This window comes from Pipistrellus hanaki, assembly GCF_964339955.1.
Source record: "Pipistrellus hanaki genome assembly, chromosome: 18".
Lineage (NCBI taxonomy): Eukaryota > Metazoa > Chordata > Mammalia > Chiroptera > Vespertilionidae > Pipistrellus > Pipistrellus hanaki.
This window is the reverse complement of record NC_140520.1, coordinates 13,881,134-13,906,068: the sequence shown is the minus strand read 5'-3', so window position 1 is coordinate 13,906,068 and position 24,935 is coordinate 13,881,134. Positions and strand designations below refer to the sequence as shown.

At 62.1% G+C, this 24,935-nt stretch overlaps 1 protein-coding gene across 1 annotated transcript; it reads right to left on the bottom strand.

Annotated features, from left to right (window-relative positions):
• Window positions 1-166: 166 nt before the first annotated feature.
• Window positions 167-21,471, bottom strand: LMNA (lamin A/C). Its single transcript, XM_084866786.1, has 12 exons — window positions 20,886-21,471; window positions 8,526-8,682; window positions 6,117-6,242; window positions 5,707-5,877; window positions 5,366-5,491; window positions 4,373-4,593; window positions 4,060-4,288; window positions 3,126-3,233; window positions 2,912-3,031; window positions 2,289-2,378; window positions 1,320-1,589; window positions 167-1,038 (listed from the first exon to the last, which is right to left on the bottom strand). The coding sequence occupies exons 1-12, from the start codon at window positions 21,239-21,241 to the stop codon at window positions 1,012-1,014; spliced, it is 2,001 nt and encodes a 666-aa protein (XP_084722912.1). The 5' UTR covers window positions 21,242-21,471; the 3' UTR covers window positions 167-1,011.
• Window positions 21,472-24,935: the final 3,464 nt, after the last annotated feature.

Sequence of the window (24,935 nt, the reverse complement as noted above, 5' to 3'; positions counted from 1 at the left end):
ACTAATGTGTACCCGGGTACTTGTCCCCCTGGAGGGGGCGGGGGGAGAGGGAGTCGGGGCAGCAGTGAACATGAGGATGCTGGTGACTGTGACACGCGTGTGTGTCTGTCTGCCCCTCGGAGCACACGGCGACGCGCACCCACAAAGACACCACAGTAGGCAGGAGTAGAAACAACTAGTGTATTGATTGGAGGAGAGAAGGGGTGCAGATGGGGGATGGGGAGCCAAGGGGATCTTTAGTGTTTGCCAAAAACGACCGCCACACGCCCCTTCTCACCATCCTCCTCCGGGCAGGCCCCTCAGGCTCTCGCCTGACCTGGTGAGCCTCCCTTTCCCTTCTCCTTGCGCCCACTTGACCTTGACCTCCAGGGACCTGCAGACCCCACTCCGACGCTACAGCTGGGCGGAAGCAGGGTCCAAGGAACCCTTCTTCCCCCTCCCTGACTGCTCACCGCATTCCCATCTCTTGTCTCATAAAATACAAAAAAAAAAAGCAAGCGCAGCTGGGGCCTGGGGGAATCAGTCACCGGGGCTGGGGGCGGGCACGGGGCCCGGCCAGGCCTCCGGGAGGACGGGGCGGCCCAGGGCAGGGAAGGCGGCACACAGGATTGCCCAGCTGCCCCTCAGGCCCCGTGTTCCCGGGCCCCGGTGGGGGCTGCAGGCAGGCAGCAAAGCAGGGCCTCGGCTCTGTAAAAGCACCCTCTCCCTCGGCCCCTGGCGGGGCCGTCTTTGGTTTTAAGGCAGATACGGCGTTTCCTGAAAGCTGGGGGAATGCAGGGCAGACTGAGATAAATGCTTCTTTTTTTTTTTTGGTTGTGCTCTTCTTTCAGTATAAAACCACCGTAGAAAATAACTTCTTTTAGAAAAAAAAAAACACAGAAGAAAAAAAACACCAAAGGGGTCTTTTTCTTTGGCTTCAAGGCCCCGCCCTGAGGTGCAGGGATGGGGTGGGCGCGAGGCGAGGGGCAAGCAGGCGGCCCGCGGCCCTGCCTCCGCCCGGCAGGTCCCAGCTTACATGATGCTGCAGTTCTGGGCGGCCTGGGAGGGAAGAGAGGAGACGTGTGAGCGGCCATGCCTGGCCCGACCCCCCCTCCTCATCCTCACCCCAGCCCGCCCCGCCCTCCAGTCTGGGGCTCAGACCGGAGGGGCAGGAGGCAGGCCTGACTGCCCAGGACCCCGGGCCGGGCTGCGGGGAGGCGCCCACTCCCCCGGGCCGCGGGAGAGAAGGCTGTCCTCCCCTCCCAGGCCATCCTGTCCTCCCCCCAAGGACCGGGGTCCTCTGCCCGTGGGGGGCGCGGAGACAGAGAGAGACAACTCACCTGGGCCCGGGGACTGGAGTTGCCCAGGACGTAGGAGCGGGCGACCAGGCTGTCCCCAAAGCCGCCACCCCCACTGCCCCCCACACTGCGGTAGCTGCGGGTGACCGTGACGCTGGAGGCGGAGGAGCCAGAGGAGACGGATCCGCCCACCTGGGCTCCTGCGCCGCTGGCCTGCGCCTTATCGGCCGGCTGCCCGCACGTCCCGCACAGCACCGTGCGGGAGCGCAGGTTGTACTCGGCGGGGTCCCCCGAGCCGCTGCAGTGGGTTCCCTGAGGAGGAGACAAGGCTCAGGGGCTCCGGCGGGGACGGCGAGTGCGGGGCTGACCCGACTGCTGAGGCCTGACCCCAGCTCCGGGGGCTCCCGGCCGCCAGGCAGGAGGTGGGTTCTGTCCTCCAGGGCCCCGAGGCCGGGCTGGGAGCAGGGGGAGGGGAGGGATGGAAAGGGGGAAGGGTCAGGAAGACTGCAGGACAAGGAACTGGGGTGTGGCGTGGCCTGTCCCAGCTACTCTGAGCTTAGGAGGGAGCGGAGAGGGCAGCAGGCATGCAAAATCAACCGGAGAGGGTGGGAGGGAGAGAGCACGTTCTTGCCGGAAAACGGGGAAGGAAGGGCAGGCATGCAACAGAAACGGGGGAGGGGGGGGAGGCAGGGCCGCGAGCCCTGCGTCTGTCCTCCGCCCCCTCCCCAGGAGACCACTCCGGACCCCTGTCCCCCGCCCCATGGGAAGGCGCCATGGCGTCAGGTGCCCGCTCCCTTCTCTAACCAGAGGAGGGCACCCCGACACCCGGCCCCCTGGTCCGGGCACAGGGAGGAGAGAGAAGAAAAGCCAGGGCAGCACGTGAAGTTCCAAAACATTCTTTAATGAAGAGATTTTTGGCATGGGGCGGCCGGGGCTGCCCGGCTGCGGGCGGGCTGGCGGGCGGGCTGCCCCGGGCGGGCGGGCGGGGCCTCAGCGGCGGCTGCCACTCACGTGGTGGTGATGGAGCATGTCGTCCCCGTCCTCGTCGTCGTCGTCGTCCACCACGGTCACGGAGCGCACCAGCTTGCGCATGGCCACCTCCTGCCGGGCACGGGGGCCAGGCCAGCGTGAGGGGCGGGGCCGGGAGGGGGGCGGGGCACCCACCCCCAGGGACCACCCGAGAGGCTTTCCTGTGCTCTGCCCCTGGCCCAGCCTGCTGCCCACTTGTCTCTCCCACCACCCCCTGGAGGCAGGGGAGGGGGGTGCGGGGAGGACAGAGGGAGGGGAGCTGGAGCGAAGGAACTGGTTTCTACCCCAGAGAAACTCTGTCCAGCTGTCTGGGCAGGAATGTGGTTCTGTGCCTTTCACAGTCCTCCCGCCTAACTCCCACCACGCAGGCTGATGGAGGGGCCTCCTTTGGTTCGCCCCCTGGGGGAGCATTGAGGGCCTCAGAGACAGAAGAATGTGGCCCTGAATTGGCTTCCTCGGCTTGGGAACAAAGGGGTCTCAACCGTCCTGGGGCGCCCCCTGGAGTGTGGGCACGGGGGAGCAGGCACAGGACGCGGGCGGCCCCGGAGTGTGGGCGCGGGGAGCGGGCACAGGACCGCACAGGACGCGGGCCCCAGCGCGCTCACCTCGCCGTTGGAGTTGATGAGCGCGGTGCGCAGGCTGTTCCCGCAGCCCCAGGTGTTCTGCGCCTTCCACACCAGGTCGGTCGGGGGGCTGTGGGTGGCCCCCGCGCCGGCGGCCCAGATCTGCAGGGAGAGGATCGGAGAAGGGCGCTCACTCCAGGGCCCACCCCGAGGCCGGCCGGTCCCCGTCCCCGGGGCCACGCAGCCCGCCACTCACCGTCACCACCTGCCCGGCCTTCAGGGTGAACTTGGGCGGGAAGCGGTAGGACAGCAGGGGGTCATCTCCGTTCTGGCGCTTGATCTGCCAGTTGCCCATGGACTGGTCCTGCCGGGAGGGGAGGGGAGGGGACAGGAAGGTGAGGGTGCTGCCGGGGCTCCTGGATTCGTATTGCTCAAGGGCCCAGCCGGGCACGCGTGGGGGCCTCTGCCTCCGCCTCCGCCTCCGCCCTCCCCCTCCAGGCGAACAGCTGCGGCCCGTGGGCACGCTGCCACCCGCGATCCTTTCGCCTTCTCCACCACTCAGAGTCAGGGACTACGGTTCACCCCGTTTCACAGACGCGGAGACGGAGGCTCACAGGTCTAGAACCAGTGTGTGGGGGAGAGACACACACACTTCCTGGGTCTGCCTCTCTCCACCCTTCACCCCTTCACCTTTCTTTCTTTTAAATATATTTTATTGATTTTTTTTACAGAGAGAAAGAGAGAGGGATAGAGAGTTAGAAACATGGATGAGAGAGAAACATCCATCAGCTGCCTCCTGCACACTCCCTACCGGGGATGTGCCCGCAACCACGGTGCATGCCCCTGACCGGAACGGAACCTGGGACCTCTCAGTCCGCAGGCCGACGCTCTGTCCACGGAGCCGCACCGGCCAGGGCCCCTCCGCCCCTCCGCCCCCCTCACCCCCGGCTCCGCCCCTCCGCCCCCCTCACCCCCGGCTCCGCCCCTCCGCACCCCTCACCCCCGGCTCCGCCCCTCCGCCCCCCTCACCCCGGCTCCGCCCCTCCGCCCCCCTTACCCCCGGCTCCGCCCCTCCGCCCCCCTTACCCCCGGCTCCGCCCCTCCGCCCCCCTCACCCCGGCTCCGCCCCTCCGCACCCCCCACCCCCCGGCTCCGCCCCTCCGCACCCCTCACCCCGGCCGGGCGCCCACCTCGTTGGACTTGTTGCGCAGCCGCACGAACTTGCCCTCCTCGTCCACCTCCTCCACGGCCACGCGGCCGCTGGTGCGGGCGTGCTGCGAGAAGCTGCTGCGGCTCTCGGCGGCCTCCAGCTTGCGCTTCTTGGTGATGCTGCCCCCGCCGCCATGGGACTGGGACGAGGAGTGCGAGGCGGCGCGGCCGCGGCTGCGCTGCGAGGTGGGGCTGGGGGACAGGCGGAGCCTGGGGGGGGAGACAGAGGTCAAGGCCGGCCACAGGCCAGAGCGGCCACCAGCACCTCCCGCCGCCGCCGCCTGCCCAGCCCACCTCTCCTCCTCGCCCTCCAGCAGCTTGCGGTAGGCGTGGATCTCCATGTCCAGCGCCAGCTTGATGTCCAGCAGCTCCTGGTACTCGTCCAGCTGCTGCTGCATCCTCGCCCGCATGTCCGCCATCTCCCGCTCCTTCTCGGCCAGCAGCCGGCGGCTGGTGTCCCGTTCGCGGGACAGCTGGTCCTCCAGGTCCCGCAGCTTCGCCTCCTTGGCTGCCAGCTGGGTGAGGGAGGCAGGGGCCGGTGAGCGCCCCGGGGCCCCCCCGAGCGTGGACAGGTAAGGGGTGGGGGACACCCAGCCACACGCCCCGGGAACGCCAGGCGCCCAGAGGAGACTCCGTGGCCTCTAACGTGGCCTGGGCTGGCGACCCGGAAGCCCTTCCCGGTATCTCACGGAAACCCCGCATTCTGAACCCATTTCCTCCGGCCACAAACGGCACAGACCACTAGAGTAACACGGATGCCTCTGTTTGTTAATCCTCACCGGAGGACATTTCTCCCACTGATTTTTAGAGAGACTGGCAGGGAGGGGGGAGAGAGGAAGAGAAGAAAAGAGAGAGAGGGGAAAAGGGGAAGAGAGAGGGGAAGAGAGAGAAACGCTGATGTGCGAGAGACACGTGGATTTGTTGCCTCCTGCATGCACCCCTACTGGGCTGGGGATCGGAAGCCAGGTATGAGCCCTCTACCAGGAATCGAACCCGAGACCCTTCGGTGCACGGGCCTTCGCTCTCACCACGGAGAGCACCAGCCAGAGGGATATCTCAGGCGGTCCCCGTTTTCAATGGGAACGAGGCTCTGAGAAACGGAGGTCGTACAGGTGAGGGAAGAGGCAGTCCGGGAACAGCAAGCAGGTCATCTAACTGCAAAGCCTGTGCTCTTTCTCAGCCTGTGGTCCGGGGAGCGTGTTCTGTCCCTCCCTCACCGCCCGCTCCTCAGGAAGCCCCCTGGACTGCGGCCGCCGTCCCGCCGGACCCTGGCCGCGGCCGGCGCACCTGCTTCTGCAGCTGGCTGAGCTGGGCCGAGAGGCTGTCGATGCGGATGCGGGACTGCTGCAGCTCCTCGTGCACGGCCCCCATCAGGCTGCTGTTCCTCTCGGCGGACTGCCGGGCGTTGTCCAGCTGCAGGGGAGGCCCAGGGTGAGGGCGGCAGGGGTGGGAGGGAGGGGGGGAGGGAGGGAGGGAGGGAGGGAGGGATGGAGGGAGGACCCGGGAAGGCACGGCGACTGCAGCCACAGACCCTGGGCATCCTGAGCCCCTCCCCACCCCACCATCCACCCGCTCCCCGAGGGATGTCCGGGGCGGGCGGGTGGGCGGGGCTGTGGCGGAGGTGGCACCTTGGCAGAGTAGGTCTTCTCCAGGTCCTTCTTGTACTGCTCCACCTGGTCCTCGTGCTGGGCCCGCAGCTCCTGCAGGGCGTCCGACAGCCGGCTCTCAAACTCCCGCTGCTTCCCGTTGTCGATCTCCACCAGCCGGGTCTCGTGGCGGCGCTTGGTCTCACGCAGCTCCTGGAGGGCGAGACGCCGAAATCAAAGTGAGAACGGGGTCCTTAGAGGCTATGGCCCCCCAATTCTAACCCGGCGAGTCACTGTCAGCCCCACTCTAACCTGGAGCTGGTGATGGCCCCCCTAACCCCCCCACTAGTGCCAGGGAGGCCAGCAGGTGAGCTCGCACACAGCGGACCCTCCGGCCCCAGCCCCGGTGTCCGTCCCGCCCGCCTGGTCCCGCCCCAGGGCACGGTGCCCACCTCGCTGTAGATGTTCTTCTGGAAGTCCAGCTCCTCCTTCAGCGTCTGCAGCCTGTTCTCCGCGTCCACCCGCCGCAGCATCTCATCCTGGAGCTGCTTCTTGGCCTCCCCCAGGGCGGCCTCCAGCTGGGGGAAGGGGCAGGTGTCAGGGAGAGGGGTCCCAGCACATCAGGGCTGGAAGGAGGCCGGGGAGTGGGCTGTTTGTCCCAGGACATCCATCCCTGTGTGTGTGTGAGACAGGCCCCAGGGAGGGAGAGCCGGGAAGGCCCACAGAGGTAAGGGTACTTCCTCACTCAGAGCAACGACTCCGGGTAGGAACTTGGTAAGAAATAAGGGATAGCAACTGCCCCTCTGACATAACACAGCGTAGCTGGAAAAGCAGTCTGTCCCAAATCTTTAGGGAGCAGGAGAGGAGGAACCAAAGTGGCAGAGGAGGGTCTGAGGACCGGTGAGTGGGGCCTGGGGAGGGACACTGGGGGGCAGAGAAGGGCCTGTGCAGAGGCAGGGAGGTAGGAAGGCACATGTGAACTTCAGGGTCCTCAGGAGGTCAGGGGGTCAGGGCGGAGTGATGGAGAGGTGGCTGTGCTGGCAGGGTGAGCAGGGAAGCATCTTTGTTAGTTTTTTAAAAATTTATTTATTTTATTGATTTTTTAGAGAGGAAGAGAGAGTTAGAAACATCGATGAGAGAGAAACATCAATCAGCTGCCTCCCCCTACTGGGGATGTGCCCACAACCAAGGTACATGCCCTTGACCGGAATCGAACCTGGGACCTTTTTTATTTGTTGATTTGAGGGAGAGAGAGAATCATGGATGTGTTGTTCTGCTTATTTATGCATCCCCTTGGTCGTTTCTTGTTGCGTCTTGACGAGGGACTGAGCCTCGGTGTATCTGAACGGAGCTCTGACTGACGGAGCTATCCACCGGGGCTGGCCTTTGCTTTCGGAACACTGCTGTCTAGTTCATCCTCTAATCTCTCACGTCACCGTCCAGGAACCTATTTAAAAAGCTGGCTTCCTGTCAGCGTCACAGCCTCATCTCCCTGAGCAGCTGCCAAGACTCTATCTGGCCTGCCTGCCCTCCCGGGCGCTACCACCACAGCACACCCCGGGGGCACGGGGAGGTAGGTGCTGGCTGATTACAAAACCAAGACGGGGCCCTGCTCCTCCCGGGTCTCCTTCCAGCTCTACCCGCACCCCCAGCCCTTCCCAGCTGCCCTGCCAGCCTGCACTTCCTGAGATGAAAACGTATCAAAGTTCCCAAAGCTGGTTTGGCTCAGTGGATAGAGCATTGGCCTTCGGACTGAGGGTCCTGAGTTCGATTCTGGTCAAGGGCACATGCCTGGGTTTTGGGCTCAATACCAGTAGGGGGCGTGCAGGAGGCAGCTGATAGATGATTCTCTCTCATCGTTGATGTTTCTATCTCTTTCCCTCTCCCTTCCTTCCTGAAATCAATAAAATTATATTTAAAAATAAAGAAACTAATGATTAAAATTCTGCGGCACACCAAAAAAAAATCTTATAAAAAAATAAAAAGAGCCGAAACCGGCTTGGCCCAGTGGATAGAGCGTCAGCCTGCGGACTGAAAGGTCCCAGGTTCGATTCCAGTCAAGGGCATGTGCCTTGGTTGCAGGCACATCCCCAGTAGGGGGTGTGCAAGAGGCAGCTGTTCGATGATTCTCACTCTCTATCCCTCTTTCTTCCTCTCTGTAAAAAATCAATAAAATAAAATAAAATAAATAAAAAAAGAAGGTAAAGCCGAGACCGGTTTGGCTCAGTGGATAGAGCGTCGGCCTGCGGACTGAAGGGTCCCAGGTTCGATTCCGGTCAGGGGCATGTGCCTTGGTTGCGGGCACATCCCCAGTGGGGGGTGTGCAAGAGGCGGCTGATTGATGATTCTCTCTCATCGATGTTTCTGGCTCTCTATCCCTCTCTCTTCCTCTCTGTAAAAAAAAAAATCAATAAAACATATTTAAGATAAAATAAAAAAGGTTTCAAAATTAAAAAAAAAAAGAAGGTAGTAAAGACCACCATATATACATGCTAGTCATGAAGAACATGTGTCCTATGTGTGATGAACATCAGCTCCTGACTGTGGGTTCTGTGGAGGGTCTACACGCCGCTCCTGTCCCCAAGAGAAGGCCAGACCAGGAGCAGGAGGAAGTCCAAGGCCAAGCACAGTTCATGGCAACGCTAAACGGGAATGCTTGTGGAATATTTTACATTCACTCCGCCGGATGCCATGGGCAGCACAGAGAGGAAATGGGGTCCGGGTGGGCTGAAATGGTGCTGGGACAGGTGCGTGGCTCTGCGGCTGGGACGGGGGAGATCAGGCACCTCCAGAGCGCCACCGGGAGAGAATGAGCGTGCGTTCGTTTGGGGCCGGGGTCACGGCCGGCCGGGCGGTCTCACCTTGGCCACCTGCCCCCGCAGGTCGTGCAGCTCGCTCTCTGCCGTGCGCTTCTCGCTGAGCGCTGTGCTCAGTGCGGCCTCCTTGGAGTTGAGCAGAGCCTCCAGGTCCTTGAGGCGGGCCTGGGCGGCCAGCAGGTCTCCCTCCTTTTTGGTATTGCTGGAGAAGCAAGGAAGAAAGAGTTTAAGGGGAGGAGTCGGTGTCCCTAGAGAGAGCCAGGTTCCCTAGAGAGATTGAGAGAGAGAGAGAGAGAGGTCACCTCCCCAGAGGTCAGCTGTGGGGCCTGGCTCTGCTATCCCTCCCATTGCCAGCAGAGGGCACCCTGGGATTTGGTTTGTTGGCATCTGCCTGCCTGTGAGGCTGGACTCCCACTTCCTCCAGAGTCCCCCAAACCCCTCTCCTGCTTCTCCACCCTTCCCATGACTCAGGGCTCAGGAACGTGCCTGGGGCCAAGGCAAAGCTGGATCCTGTGAGATGAATGCATATGCTTTTCCCTCTCTCCCCTCCTTCCCAAAGAAACAGGGCCACCTTTGTCTCTCACCCCTTCCCACACTGGGGACTCCACCCGCCTTTCATCCAGCCAAGCCCCCACCCCCACCCCCAGACTCCCAGCCCTGAGGTCTGTGCATCCCTCGTGGTGCTCAGTTTGGGCCCTGAAGGTGTGAGTCACCCCCTCTGGTCCCTGTGACACTCTGGGGACTGGGGGTCCGCCCGGGTAGAACCCAGGGAGGCCTGGGGTGAGGACAGCCAGGCGAGGTGTGAACCCTTCCTTCTCAGAATTCCTCAGACTCAGTCTGGGTCCCGTGATCGGGGCAGAGCACGAGGCTCCCAGCCTCCCTCCTGGGCCTCCTATGTGTAAACCATGAGCCTCAGCATCTGGCTCCAGACATGCCCTCCCGGCTCCTCAAGGCAGGGAAAGCTCCAGCTAGAACCGGGCCGACAGGCGGCCTCTGCCCCCAGCTCCCCTTTCTGGGCCCCTGGTTATTTCTGCTGGATGGTGAACTGGAAAAATAGAGGGGTCCTATGTTCTTAAAAAAAAACAAAAACCCTGGGGGATCCAAGGAGTCTCCAGATGTTCTAGTCCTTTCAGGATGTCTGGTGACAGAAAGGGTTCAGGCCCAGGGGTGGGGGAGGGCCCAGGGCCCGCCCCAGCTGCCATCTGTAACCCATCAGGCCTTGAAGAAAACCAAACGTAGGCAGGGGGAAAATATTCCGTCCTGGAAAGGGGGAAAGCGGCCCCCGCCAACATTCCTCTCCCGCCACAAAAGCGCCAACTCCGCCACAGTTCGCTGGGAGGCGGGCGGGAGAGGCCAGGCTGGAGGCCGAGCAGGAGGCAGAGGCCACGACCGAGACCGAGGCAGCGCTCTGCCACCTTCGCAGATCCCAACCGGAGCCACTTCCCCTCCACCGGCTCCCCTGGGAGGGCGGGGGGACCTCCAGACGGCCCGGGAGGGATGTGAGCCCCACCCCAAAGGGGGGAGCGCCCCCAGCCGGCATGCTTGCTCCTGTCAGGCCTCTGGCCACACCTCACGACAAGCTGCCTAATGCCCCGTCCGGTGTCTGTGTCCCGTGAAAGGAGGCCCTCCCAGAACCAGGAGGTCTCCCCCTCCTCCTCCTCCTCCTCCTCCTCCTCCTCCTCCTCCTCCTCCTCCGTCTCGGCCCGAAAAGCTAAAAATAAAGTCAAAACCCAGCTCAGGTTTTGGCCGCCATCCGGCCCAGCCCCTGGCTGGGAGCTCAGCCCCAACTTTCCATGACTTCAGAACTTTTCCGAAGCGCGGCCGAGGCAGCTGCAGGGGGAGGAGGGAGCTGGGGGGGGGGGGGGGGAGAAACCGCTGGTGAAGCGACGACGCGGCAGGCGGATTCCGAGGGCCTGGACCGACTCCAGGGCGGGCCAGGGCTTCCCAGAGCGGCCTCTCTCCCCTGCTGCAGGACTGGGAGCTCTCGGGGTGCAGGAAACTCAGGAGGAGTTTCGAGTGGGTTCTGCTCAGCCCCCTCCTTTTACAGAAAGGGAAACCGGGGCACAGAGGAGGAGGGCCAAGGCCCAGGGTCAGCACTGCAAGCCCCAAAGCCGCAGCGGGGACGGGTCCAGGAGGGCTCCCCTCGCTGCTTCCAGAGCCCTGGGCCCTGCGGGCGTGGAGCTGCGGGAGGGGAGGGCTCCGCCCGGCCGGCCGGCCTGAGCTGGGGACGCAGGAAAGAGCGATGCCTGCAGGAGGCACCCCCACAAGGGCATCTCTTCCTGGTCCTGCTCCCTCACCTCAGACCCCAGGGGCACAGCTCCAGCTCCCCCGGGCAATGCCCTGCCTGTGCAGCCCTGGCCCAGGAAGCAGAGTGCAGAGCCCCTGGCAGGTACGGGTGCACCTCGGCGAGCATCTTCCCTCCGGTCTAACCCTCTCCTCCTGCCGCTCCCAAAGGCTGTGTGTGTGAGCAGTGGTTATCGCTGCAATAGCATCAGAACAGCAAACACAGATCGAGCCGGTCCTGTACCCGGTGCTGCTCTGAATGGCTCCCTGTTCACCCCGTCTTCCCATGGCATGGCCTGGGCCCGGGGCAGGGCACGGGAGATATTACGAGGTGATGGAGGAAACTGAGGCACGGGGAGCTGAGTTCACGGCTGGTGGCTGTGCTGCTTCAGCGCCTGCCACAACATCATGGCCCCAGGATACGAAGGGGCTCGCTCGCTGCCCTCCCGGAGAATTAGAGGATCGCCCGACGGGTGCCACGAAGGACCGAGCCGCGCCCGGCGGCGAGGAGAACCGGGAGCCGAGGGGGAAACGAGGAAGGGCCCTGCGGTTTCCTCAGCCGCCCGGGGAGCCCCCGGCGGGGGGAGAAGCCACTATCACTCACGGCTCATGACTCAGCCGGGAGCTCTGCGGTGAGGAGCCGCACGCACGCCCGCCCGCCCGCCCTCCGCCCTGCGCCCCGGGCCCGCCCGCCCACCGCCCCACAGCCCTGTCCCAGCTCCTCGGGGTCTTCAGGTCCGGCCCAGACCCCAGACAGACCCTGGCCGGGGGCTGGGCCCCGGAGCAGCGGAGCCGCCTGTGCTGGCGCCCCCTGGGGTCGGCAGGGGGAGACCGGGCACGTGCTGGCAGGGGGACAGGGCGGGGCGGGCGAGGGGAGCTGGGGAGGGTGGGAACCAGGGGCTCGGCACTGACTCATCCCCAGCAGACAATGCCGGGCAGGGGTCGGGAAATCCTCCAGTGCTCACAGGGGAGACCCTGGCTCCGCCGTGTCCTGCCCGGCGCCATGCCAGGCCGGGGCAGGGAGGACGCTCTCCCTCGCATCCGCCGGGTCCCCGTGCGCAGGAGCGGCGCCATCCCAGGGGCCTCGTGAGGCAAGAAGGGCGGGGCCGCCTGCTGCCGCCTCTTCCCACAGCTGGCAGATCTGAGCTGGGCGGGGCGGGGGGGGGTGTAGGGAGGGGCAGGGGAGCGGGAGGAAGAGCACGAGGCAGAAAGGAGCGCCCGGAGCGGAGCGGGCTGGCCGGCCCAGGGCTGGGGGCCCGCGAGGCTGAGGCTTGGCCAGGCTCTGGGGCTGCTTCTGGGGAAGAACGGAGCCCGGCAGAGCTAAGGGGCCGGGTGGGCACGGGGCCCGGGGTGACCCGCCCGCTGAGTCACCCTCTGCAGCAGAGCTCGATGCCAGATATGGAAGCCGGGGCCTGCCTGCCGCAGGCCTGTTTGGGCCTGGTTGCCGGGAGCAACGTGCTAGGGCCCCGAGGGAGGCCCCCATTTCCTCCCCTGGGCCGAGGGGGGCAGAGACGAGGGCTGGGACTAAAATACGAAGTGGGAGCTCCCACCCCAGGCCCCTGAGGCCCCACCGCAGCCCCTCCGCCTCACCAGCCAATGGAGTTCCCCATGACTGGAGGGAGGCCCTGGAGAAGTGGGGAGAGGGGAGGCAGGGCAGGGGGCATTTCCTGTCTCTCAGGGGAGAGCGCCCCCTGTGGACGGGCAGGGCGTGCTGGCCCTCCTGGCCCAGGAACAGCTCTCTCCTGCCCTCCCAGGTGTCTAAACCCGTGGCCACGCTGTCTTCTGCCCAGTGATGGGCTGGGGCAGCTCCTGGGGCCACCCCAGCTACCCCTCCCACTGCACATGCCCCCTCCCTCCCTCCGTCTGTGTCCATCCAAATCCCGCCCCAACCTGGAGCCCGCCTCAGCCCTGCCAGCCCCCCAACGCCCCCATCCTCTTCCCAAACGGGTTCAGCTGCTGTTTTACCTGCTGATTTACTCTCTTTCCACTCACACTGCCTCTCTGGGGCTTTTTCCACATGCCCCCTGGCGCCCGACACTAGGGGGGTCCCTACATTCGCTCAGGGCTTCCAGCAGGACTTCCTCCCGGGCCAGACGGGGAAACCGAGGCCTGGAAAGGGGGCGGCTCGGACACCCAGAACCCGTCCTCCCGGGCGCCTGAGGACACTCCCAGCGGACAGAGGAGCACAGACCACGCGTGGTGCACGCAGGGGGGGGGGCACGGAGGCGCCCGCGGAGAGCAGACAGAGGCCCAGTGAGGCCGCCCGCCCGCCCACGTCCCGCCGCCGCGGTGGGCAAAGCCACGAGGGCGCCTCCTCCCTCCAGAGGGAGCCACCGCGGGAGGCTTCGCGGCCGGCCTGGGGTCTGGCCTCGCCGGCGGGGAACCGCAGGGTGTGGGGAGCTGGGACACCTGGCTTCCCCCTCTGGGGAGGAGGAACCGAGAGGAAGGTGTTCCTCAAACCCTGCCCTGTGGGCTCCCAATGTCTTTCACGCCCGGAGGAGCATATGCAGCCCCCCCCCCCGGCGGGCCCCCCCCTCCCGTCCCCCATCCGGGCTCAGGCTCCCACAGCGGGCACCGCTCCGCTCCCACATGCCTCTCCCTTGGGTGTCACCCCGCCACATGCTCGGTGCCTGAGGCCCATCAGATCTCCCTCCAGAGCCGCCAGGCCCAGCTGTCCTGCCCCAGACAAAGCTGGCTCTTCATTCCGGAGGGAGGGCTGCGGCGAGGGGGGCAGGAGCCTGCTGACATGTTCAGGCACCGGGCCTGGCCGGGGCCCAGCCTGAGTCACAGCTGCTGAGGATACCAACGTGGCAGGTACTGTACGAGCGAGAGGAGCTGCCGCCTGGGCCGGGAGCGGGGCCTGGGCAGCGGGGGGCCGGCCTCCTGGCCCACCGCTCCCTCCCGGTCCCCAGCCCCCGGCCCAACGCCGCTCTCCTCCTCCCGGCCTCTCTCTGCAGCAGCCATCCCTGTGCTGTCACAGGGCGAGGTCTGGGCACAGACGAGCAGTGGGGGCACGGAGGGAGGAGGGAAGGCCTAAAAGAGACAGACATCTTGGGGAGTGGGAGGCAGGGAGGGAGCCACGGGGACAGCGAGGAGATGCCCACGAGAAGGTGCCCGAGCAGCCCCTTCTTAGGACAGACTGACCTCCCATCCGCCTTGGCCAGTGTGGCTCAGTGGGTGGGGGCGTTGCCCAGCATACCGAAAGGTCGCTGGTTCGATGCCTGTCAGGGCACACACCAAGGTTGGGGTTGGATCTCTGGTTGGGGCACATAGGGGAGGCAACAGGTCACTGCTTTTCTCACACCGATGTTTCTGTCTCCCTCCCTCTATCTCTCTCTATCAAAACCAATAAAAACGTGTCTCCAGGTAAGGATTCAAAACAAACAAACCCCATCTGGTGGCTCATGGTTAATTAGCCCTGACAATGGTGGGAGGGGTGGGAGCAGCACCCCAAGATCGAGAAAGGAGGTGGGGGCTGGCGCCATCTGATTTTCCAGATGACCTCACCAAAAAAAAAAAAAAAAAGGTGAGGCGGGCCAGGAGTTCTGGTCACACCGCATTCCAGCTCGGCCTGGGGAGCTGCAGCTCTCTCCCCAGCCAGCAGAGGGAGGCAGCGGGCGCGCTCGGGGAGGAAGGGGCCTCGGCAATCCCAAACTGCCTCCCTCCCCTGCCCAGAACCGGCCCCGCAAAGTGAGGGGTCTCTGGCTCCCCTGAGCCAGCCTGAGAAGAACTCATCAGTCCCATTCTTTCTCTGTGTCTCCCATCAGACTCAGAATCACCTCTCTCAGCAAAAACGCCCGTGGTCGTCCTCAAAACAGGCTGCCCCTCGGCCTTCCCTCTGGCTGGAGAAGCTCAGGGTCTCCTCCCCACTCGCCGCTCTGCCCTCTGCTGTGACTCAGCTCCGCTGCCGGCCGGGATCCGGGCCAGAGGTATTCCTGGCCTCACGGGCAGGACTCAGGCTGCCTCTCCCGCTAAGGGCCGGGAGCACCCTCCAGCCCCGTCTCCCTCCCAAACCGTACCTTCCCTCTCGAAGGACGGTTTAGGGCCGAGGCCTCACAGCCCAGCCTCAGGGCGGGAGCCAAACATGGGACAGGAAGGGGAGCAGGTGGGCTTCTCAAGGTCACCCTGCCCCTCCCTCTGGCTCCGGACACACAAGGTCTAACCCTGATCCGCTCGCTTTGAGGTACCAGCCCTGCCTTTCTTTCCCTGGGCCTCGCCCGGCCCCTCCTTCCCCCAATACACGTGAACGGGACTCCCTCTCCTACACGAGACGGCCCTTCCCGCTGTCCCGGAGGGAGCGGCGCTGAAAACCAAGTGTCCCTTCCCGCTCGCGAGAAAGACAAAGCGTAAGCCGAGAGGGTAATGTCATCCTTCACACGTTTTCTTTGGGAAGACAGAGGCCCGTATTTTTTAAATATATTTTATTGATTTTTTACAGAGAGGAAGGGAGAGAGAGAGTTAGAAACATCAATGAGAGAGAGTCATTGATCAGCTGCCTCCTGCACACCCCCTACTGGAGATGTGCTCGCAACCAAGGTACATGCCCTTGACCGGAATCGAACCCGGGACCTTTCAGTCCCCAAGCCGACGCTCTATCCATTGAGCCAAACCCGTTTCGGCAGAGGCCCGTATTTTTAATCCCGCAGATCGCAGGGAATATTTCTACGGAGACTAGCACTGGCCATTCATGATACTTGACTTTACTATTTACAGTGTGGTGTTTGGAAGGCTGTTTGCTCACGCTGTGGGTCACTCTACAGCTGTGAAACCTGAGGGATCCCCGGGGACCTGCCCTCGCCCTCTCCTTTATAGCTCAGGAGATCCAGAGAAGGGAGGTGACCTGCTCAAGGGCACAGCGCAATTGAGTGGCAGGGCCAAGCCTAGAACTAAGGACACCAAGGGCCAGGGCTGCTCCAGCCCCCTCACACGACTTTGCTGGTGGAACCCCGTGCCTCCTGTGAAGAAGGGCTGAGACTGCACCCTCCCCAGAGACAGCACCAAGAACGTTCTCGCTCGGCCCGTGTCACCTCCAGGACAAAGGGGGCGAGGCGGTAGGAACTGGATAGACTGTCCCAGTGTGTGGGCCTCTGAGCCAGGCCGATCTTGGCCGCGGCAGCTGCTAGAGGTGGTAAGGGGCTGGGGGGCGGGGAGTGAGGGGGGGGGCGGGGAGTGAGGGGGAGGAAGAGGGGGCACAGTTGGTAGGTGTAGGCTTGCCCTACCAGTTGTCCCCACAGCTGTCTCTGGCTTCAGCCCTGACACTGAGATACTGAGACACTGGGGGTGGGTGGGGCTGGGAGTGGAGGCAATGGGCACATCCCAAACAAGAGCAAGTGTCAGACCCCTGAAGGCCGGGGCAAGTGGCAGCCGAAGGCATCGACTGTGGGAAGGCCATCAGGGGCCCTGGTAGGAATTACTGTCTCTCGTTTCTCCTGGGCTCAAATGCTGCTCAGCCCCAGGGTTTAGCTGTACCTCCTTCTTTTCCTTTGAATCAGAGTGTGGAGGGGAGAGGGGCAGAGATAACACCAGGAGGCTCCCTCAAGTGAGGACGGGGGCCCAGGTGTACCCAAAGGCCTCCATGGAAAGGGCACATCCTGCCCGGCCATCGCGGCTCAGTGGTTGAGCATCATCCTATGAACCAGGAGGTCACGGTTTGATGCCCGGTCAGGGCACATGCCCGGGTTGGCTTGTGGGCTTGCTGTCCAGTGGGAGGCATGCAGGAGGCAGCCGAGCAATGATTCTCTCCCATCACTGATGTTTCTATTTCTCTCTTCCTTTCTGATATATATATATATATATATATATATATATATATATATATATATATATATATATATTTTTTTTTTTTAAGGGCATATCCTTCCTCTTCAGGTAGACAATTCCCATGACAAGTCCCCAAACAGAAATCATTAGCCTCCTGATCCGTGGCCTGGCAAGGTCGGTCCTGGGTCATTCAGGCTGGGGCAAATGCTGTTATTAAGTGTTAACAGGCTCTGACATAAGGGAACCAAGATGGCGGCATAGGCAAATGCCACCTCCCACGACCACATCAAAATTACAGCTAAAATACAGAAAAACCATCATTCAGAACCGCCTGAAATCTGGCTGAATGGAAGTCCTACAAATAGAAAAGTAAAGAAGAAAGCACACTGATACAGAAACTTTGCAGGCCAGAAGGGAATGCCAAGAAATATTCAAAGCGATGAATAGCAAGGGCCTACAACCAAGATTACTCTACCCAGCAAAGCTATCTATCGTTTAGAATTGAAAGTCAGATAAAGAGCTTCACAGATAAGAAAAAGCTAAGGAGTTCATCACCAATAACCTAGTACTACATGAAATGTTGAAAGGTATTCTTTAAGAAGAGGAAGAAGAAAGAAGAAAAAGAAAAAATATGAACAATAAAATGGCAATAAATACATATCTATCAACAGTTGAATCTAAAAATAAAAAATGGACAAGAAATCCAATGAACAAAATAAACTGATGCATAAAATAGAATCAGAGGCATGAAAACATGGAACAGACTGACGAATCTCAGAGGGAAGGGGGGTTGGGTGCTGGGAAGAGATTAACCAAAGACCTTATATACACGTATGCATTACCTATGGACACACAGACAACAGGATGGTGAAGGCCTGGGGTGGAGTGGGAGGGAGCCGGGCGGAGGGGGGTGATGGGGGGAGAGGGATACCTATAATACTCTCAATAAAGTGCTAACAGGCCCTGGCAGAATAGCAGAGCATTGAGGGCCCAGAGCAAAATCTCCAGACTCCATCCCATTCCCCTCTCCTGACCCTCCATCTGTCCCCTAAGCTAGAGCAGTGAGGTTGAATGGTGTGATCACTCAACTAGCAGTCAGACCTGGACTTGTGCTCACGCCCTAACGTGTCCCTCCCCTGCTGTGCGACCTGGAGCCTCTCCGGCCTTTGCTATTCTTGTCCTGAGGAGAGAGCTCTGGTGACCACGAGCCCACACCTCCCTGCCGGGCCCCACTGAGGTGGGCAATCCAGGAAGTTGTCGGGTGCACAGGCCTCGTCCGGATGGAAGAGGCACTTCTGCTTTGTGGGCCTGGGATATCCCCCCGTCTGACTCAGCCTTCCTCCTCCAGTTCCGCTTGGGAAGGCTCAGACCGCGGCCCTGGCCTGCAAACTGGGCTCAGAACTCCAGAACCACACTGTCTGCCCGGAGCCCTGCTTCCAGACCGCCTCCGGAGGCCCCGAGGAAGAAGGCAGGAAGGGACCCCAGGAGGTTGTGGGGAGTGGGGAGCAGGAGGTTGGGATGGAGAGGCAGACATTCAGGCCCCCGTCCCTCCCTTGAAGACATCTGCCGTCTCTTGTAAAGCCACCGGGGTGGGAGGGGGGGGCGGCATATGAGTCATCCACCCAGCTGTCCCGCCTAGGGTGGGGCCCAGCTCCCAGTCTGGACCCAGGCAGGCCTTCCCTGGTGCTTTCAATCTCCTTCTCCCTGGACTCAGGCTCCAGAAGAGAAGAACGTGTGCATGTGTGTTGGAGGGGAAGGAGGAGAGTTTCTGCTTGGAGCCCATGACCCAACTCAACAGGAGAGCCTCGGACGCCTGGGGGAGAGCCCTGGGATCTTACAGGTGGCTCTGCACCCCAGCCCAAAGCCCGACCCTGAACTCTGAGCTCTCATTAAACATTAAACCAGGCCACACCGTCTCTTTAGGCCTTTCCCCCTCGCCCAGATCGTCACGGACGCTCCTCCACCTCACCCTGAGAGCAGCAGACGCAAAAGGGAGCAGCAATCCCAGCTCCTCCCGCTGGGGCCATAGGAGGGGACCGTCCCCCCACTCGGAGCCCCCTTTGTCTCCGCCCCGCTGTCCGTCAGCCTGGGGTCCAGATGTGCAAGCCCACCCCCCTTTCCCGGAAGCCCAGGCAGGATCCGTGGGCGAGAAGGGAGTCAGGTGGCTAAATATAACAAGCACACACCCCACCCCCACCCTGCCCCACGTGTGCACGCCTCCTGCTGGCCGCCCGGCAGCTGTCCGGCCGCCGGGGGAAGCAGCCTGGTTAGCATGAACTCCCCCTGTCCCGCTTCCCCTCAGCGTCCACCCCAGAGAAGGGCTGCAGACATGCCCTTCGCAGGGTCCGCCCCGGGGGCTGTGGTGGTGGCGTGGACAGACACCAACCCCCGCCAGGACCCCTGTCTCTCCTGCCAACGCAGTGGTCGGCAAACTCATTCGTCCGCAGAGCCAAATGCCAACAGGACAGCGATGGAAATTTCTTTGGAGAGCCACATGTCTTACACTTAAACGTCTCCCAACGCCACTTCTTCAACATAGACTCGCCCCGGCCGTGGTATTCTGTGGAAGAGCCACACTCAAGGGGCCAAAGAGCCGCAGATGGCCCGGGAGCCGCAGCTTGCCGACCACGGTGCTAACTAAACAGCTCAAATCTCTAGTGAAAAAAACAAAACAAAACAAAACAAAACAAAAACAAAAACAACAACCAGGAGGGATCCCTTTCCACAGAAATAAAACTCGGCCTCTCTCTCCACTCAACTCCCATCTGCTCTTCACAAGAGGCTGGGTCTGCCGCACCCACCATACCTGGGACTGGGGCTAGTAAAGTGGCGGGAAGAATACAGAACGGGAAGAGATTGAAGAGCAAGAGTTTGGAGCCGATGCAAAGGGAGAGAAGGAGGGGAACTCACACCATAGTCCCCCCTGCTCTAAGCGCAGGGATCTTCGAGCGCCTTTAGAGCTCTCTTTCCCTCTCCTTTTAAGTTTTTATAGAGAGAAAGGAAGGGAGAGGAAGAGGAATGAGAAACATCAATGTGAGCGCAAAACATGGGTCAGCTGCCTCCTGCCCTTGGCCTCCTGGGGCCAGAGCTGAAACTCCGCATGTGCCCTGACCTGGAATCTAAGCCGCCACCTTCGGCGCACAGGACACCGCCCGGCCCGTGAGTCACACTGTCCCGGCTCTTCAGTCCGAGCCTTCAGAGAACAGGGCAGAGAGGAGGAAACCAAATTCCTGGGGGCTGAAAGACGGCCTGAACCTCCAGGTTCCAAAGGCCTTTTGAGAAAAGAGGGTGGAGTAAAGTGGGGTGGGGTGGGGTGGGTGGGGTGGGGCTGGGATGGGTCCGGGTAGGAGTGGCCTGAAGCTCCCAACGGCTGGATTTCAAAAATGTCAGTGTATTCCAGCCGCCATGTATCAAGGCAGAGGTCCAAAGAGGCAGCAGCTGCGAGATCCGGCCAAAGCAAAGATGGCCCGGACCGGCTCGGCTTGGAAAATGAAAGTGGATCACTCCATCCAGGGAGGCAGAGAGGGACACAGCCCTGAACCAGACCAGACACCGGGCAGAGTGGGCCCTGGGAGCTGGAGGAGCCATCAGACCTAGGCATAACACAACTTCCTGAGGTGGAGCCTCTGCTCCCTCCCTCCCTCCCTCGCATTCCAGGCCAAGCAGGCCGAGGGCTGTGGGAGCTGCGGGGGAGAGCTGCCGGTGGGCCTGTCAGGGCCCAGGGAAAGTCCCAGACACGCAGGAAGGAAGGTAACTCCCCAGCTCTTAGAAAGAACCCAGGAGGGGTCAGTGCCGGAGAGGGCTATTCCCCCCCCCCCCCATGCCCCAGCAGGGGCAAAAGGGGTCCATCTGCCTTCGTGACCTCTCCCCAGCACCACTGGACACCTGCCAGCTTGGGAGTTCCGTCTTAATGGTCATCATGCGTTTGCAGGCCAGTCTGGGCAGACCTGGCGCTGTGCCAAGCCTGCCAAGAAAGTTCTCACAGGCCCCTTTCACCCACTCCCCTGTGCCCCGCGGCGCCCAGGCTGCCCAGACGGGGCAGGGCTAGTTCTGCTTTGCTCAAGCCCCTACCCCAGGCTCCAGGCGACTAGAAACCTACCCCTGATTGCATGCGGGCCTGCCACCACGTCCCTAACGTGGCCCTGAGGTCCCCACCATTCCTTATATATATACCCCACCCTCTCCCAGAGACCCCTCCCTTATCTGTCCCATCCAGGCGACTTCCCTTGGCACTGCCAGGCGCCCGCGGGGGGGGGGGCAGTTCGGAGGGAGGAGACTCTGTGGCATCGTTATCAGCCGCCTGGGGCCGGGCAGGGGTGACCAGTCGGCATGGCCCGCGGGCCGCCACCTGGGCGCACTCACCGCGCTTTGAGCTCCTTGAACTCCTCGCGCACTTTGCTCAGCTCCAGCTGCAGGCGGGCGCGCTCCTTGGCCACCGAGTCGAGGGTCTTGCGGGCATCGCCGAGCTCGGCCTCGTAGGCGGCCTTGATGCCGGACACCTCGCGGCTGACCACCTCCTCGGACTCGGTGATGCGGAGGCGCAGGCCCGCGTTCTCCGTCTCCAGCGAGCGCACGCGGTCGATGTAGACGGCCAGCCGGTCGTTGAGCTCCTGCAGGTCCTCCTTCTCCTGCAGCCGGGTGATGCGGGTGGGCGACAGCGGCGTGGAGCCGGCCTGCGCCCCGCTGCGGGTGGCGCGCCGCTGGGACGGGGTCTCCATGGCCGGCAGGGTGGCAGCGCTGCCCGCGGGGCAGGGGTCCCGGGACGGGCGCGGCGGAGGCTGGAGGCGGCGGCTGGGGTCGGGGCGCGGCGGCCGGCGGCGGCGGCTCCGGGGCGGCTCGCTGCTGGCGGACTGGAGAGCGGGCTGGGCGCTGTCAGGCGCGGGGCGCGGGTTGGCTGGAGAGGCGGCGGCGCTCCCGCGGACACTGAGTCACCGGTGCCCGGGCCGAGGCTCTAATAGGTCCTGGGAACGGGGGGAGGAGCCACGCTCTTAAAGGGGCCGTCGCCGTCCCACAGCGGCGGGGGCGGGAGGGGTGAACGGGGAGGGGGAAAGGGCCGCCCAGCCTTGGCGGAGTCGCGCCCCACCCTCTCCCCCCCGCGCACCCCACTGTGCCAGGAGCTTGGCTGAAGCTCCCGTCTGGGTTCCTCAACCCTCCTCCTACAGGCTCAGGCCTGAGGGGTAGAGGGCAGAGCCAAGGGGCGAGAGTGGGTGGGTGAAGGGCAGTGGGGAGAGGGGAGAAAGTGGGTGTAAAGCAAGGGAGGGCGCCAGGCAGGCAGATCCAGGAAAGAGGGGTGGGGGTGGGGAACAGAGGCTGGTGCCCATTGGGGTGACTCACTCTTCTTCCACCACCCCCCCCCCATAGTAATAGTGAGTCACCCCTGCCCCCCTCCACACGTGGGCAGTCCATTCAGAGCTGCATCTCAGTGTGCCAGGATGGGGTGGGGAAGGAATGCCAGGCCCTGGGGGGGGGGGTTGGGGGAAGCCAAGCAAAGTCCTAGATGCTGAGTTCCTTTTACGCCCTCAGTTTTGGGGTGGGGACCAGGAGTTTGGGGTCCTTCTTTGCCCATTTTCTGCCCCAATTAATCTCCCTTCCAAACCGACCAGTGCAACAAGCCACAACCCCCCTCCCCCCCAGAAAAGGCCCAAGTAACCAGCCACAGATCTGCAGAGAAGCCAAGAATAGGACCCAGGCACTTCCCCCTCCAACCCCAGCCCCCTTCCTTGGCCGCAAGCAATTGGAAAAAGAGGTTCTCCCCCCCCCCCCTTCAGTCCCTTCCCACTGCTAACCCCACCCTGCTAACTGCAGAATCGTACTTATTTTAATGGATAATTTAAAACAGATACCAAAGCTGAGTGCACACTCATCATGTTGCCAGGACACCGGGTCCCAGATTTTTGCGGTTCCCCAAGGGGCCTGCGATGGGGAGAAGGCAGGGAGCTGAACAGCCAAGGAGATGCCGCCATCTTGGCTGCCGTCAGAATGGGGTCGCGGAGCACAGGGACAGCAGAGCCCCCCACAACCTTGCCAGCAAGGCACTGATCTCTGCACCCCGCTCTGGCCCCGCCTGCTCTGCAGCAGGCGCTGGGGAGGGGCCAGGTCCTCTCACAAAACAGGATCATCCGGGTCCCGGGCTTTCCACCCCAAGCGCTAAGGGACTCCAGCCTCCAGCCTCGGGCCTCACCGAGGACCTCTTTGATCAGTCCTTCCACTCCTGTGTCCCCTAACTCTGGCCCTGGCCCCACCAGCCACCTCCTCTTCTCTAAGAGGTGGAGAGCTGAGGTTCTGGCACCCACGGGTGCCCTCCCCCTGAGAAACCTGGTAAATTAAATTACGTTGCTAACTCCTACAGCCCCAGGACATCCGGGTTCCTGTCATAATATGCAAGGGAAGCACACTGGACAGGCCCTCCGTTCTGGGTTCTGGAGCTGGCCTCAGGTGGAGAAGGGGTTGGAGTGGAACTAAGGCAGGGACTCGGTGTTCAGAGGGGGGCACCTGGGAGGGAGTGGTGCTGGGGTTCCCCCCTCTCGGAGGGCACTGGGCAGTGTGGTGAGCACCCAGATGAGGACCCAGGCGGGATATGGCTTCCCCTCCCTGCATCCCTCTCCCCCAGAGAGCAGTCCCCATGCTTGGCTTCCCAGAAAAAAAGCCTTGTTCTGCTTCTCCCTCTTCTGTTCCCCAAACCAGACGTGGAGGAGGGGCGGGTGAGCCAATGGAACGTGAGGGACAGAGCTCCTGCTGCTCCCACTGCCTCAGCATCCCTTGGCCACCACCCCCTCTGCCCCACCCAGTCCCCGCCTGGTCTGGCTTCTCCTCCTGGCTGGGGAAGCAAAGCCACACTTAACTTTTCCTATCCTAGCCTTCCCTGCCTTTGGGGGAACGAGGCCGGAGAAAGGAGAGGGGAATCTCACCCCAAACTTCACGCCAGACTTTCCAAAGAGCCTCCTGCCTCACCACCACCAAAACGGCCTCAATCCTAAACCTGAACTTCAAAGCAGGCCTGCATCCTAAACAGTCAATCCTAACACTGGACCCCGAGGGCCCTCAGCCGGCCCTCCTCCTGCCAGGGCATAGATCCCAGGCTCCGAAGGAGCAGGAGAAAGCCGGGGAGGCCAGCCGGGCCCGAGGAGCAGAGTCTCCGGGGGTGAGAGGGATGGAAGCTGTGACTGGGTGGGGACCAGGTTCCAGTCCTGCCTCTCACTCACTTGCTGGGTGATGACAGTTCTCCTGGATTAACTAGGCCCACGTTTCCTCATCTGGGCAGAGCGGCTATGAAGACATGGGGATGGAGCCCTGACTGGGTGGCTCAGTTAGTTGCAGCATCGTCCTGTGCACCAAAAGGTTTCCGGTTTGACCCTAGCGTGTCGGTCCATGGGCGGAAGGGTCCCCGTTCAATTCCGCTCAAGGGCATGTACCTCGGATCCAGGAGGCATTCCAGAGGCGGACTAATTAGGATTGTATAGGGAGAGTTTATGAGGACCTGCTGTGCTTAGGCACTAGGTATCCGCATTACCTTGCGGGACCTACACAATAGCTCTCCAAGGCAGAACCTAGCATTAGGCCCATTTTACAGATGAGGAAACAGAGCCCAGGGAGGTTAAGGCACGCATGGAAGGCAGGGTGTTTCTACTTTGGCAATCTTGACATTATGAGCCAGAGAATGCTTTGTCGTTGGGGGAGGAGCTATGCATCATGGGATGTTTTGCAGCATCCCTGGCCTTTGCCCACTCAGTGCCAGTAACACCTCTGCCCCTAAGTTGTGACAATCAAAGAAGTCTTCATCAGACATTGCCAAGTGGCCCCTGGGAGACAAAATCTGCCCCCCCCCCCCTCCAGTTGAGAACCACTTGTCTAAGGTCACAGGTTTCGCAGCAGACCTGGAATTTTAATACAGGCTGGCCCGACTGGATGCCAAGATCTTACCATTAGGCTATCATCCTGGACAGATGGGGATGGAAAAGAGCATTCAAACGCATCCCACGCCCAGAGAGGTGGAAGGGTGGTCTCTGGAGGAGGATCTAGGAAGTGGAGGTGATTTGGAGAGTTAAGGCCATGATTTGGGAATCCCTTCTCAGAGGGTCCCTGCCTTGTTCAACCTTTGATCATAGTGTCTGGTGCTAAACAAGTCTTTTATTTATTTATTTATTAGATTTTATTGATTTTTCTAGAGAGAGGAAGGGAGAGGGATAGAGAGTTAGAAACATCGATCAGCTGCCTCCTGCAAACCCCCTGCGGGAGATGTGCCCGCAACCAAGGTACATGCCCTTGACTGGAATCGAACCTAGGACCCCTCAGTCTGCAGATCACCACTCTATCCACTGAGCCAAACCGGTCAGGGCGCTAAACAATTCTTAAGCTGCTGAGTCACTCATGCCTCCTGCACAGGTGATGGTTATAACCTTGAGTGCCTAAGGT

Coding starts and splice junctions, on each gene's coding strand:
- LMNA (XM_084866786.1), bottom strand. CDS start 21,241: ATGGAGACCCCGTCCCAGCGGCGCGCCACCCGCAGCGGGGCGCAGGCC. Junction 6,243..8,525: donor TGCGGGGGCAGGTGGCCAAG/GTGAGACCGCCC, acceptor CCCTTCCCCCAG/CTGGAGGCCGCCCTGGGGGA. Junction 4,594..5,365: donor TCAGCCAGCTGCAGAAGCAG/GTGCGCCGGCCG, acceptor TCCCTCACCCAG/CTGGCAGCCAAGGAGGCGAA.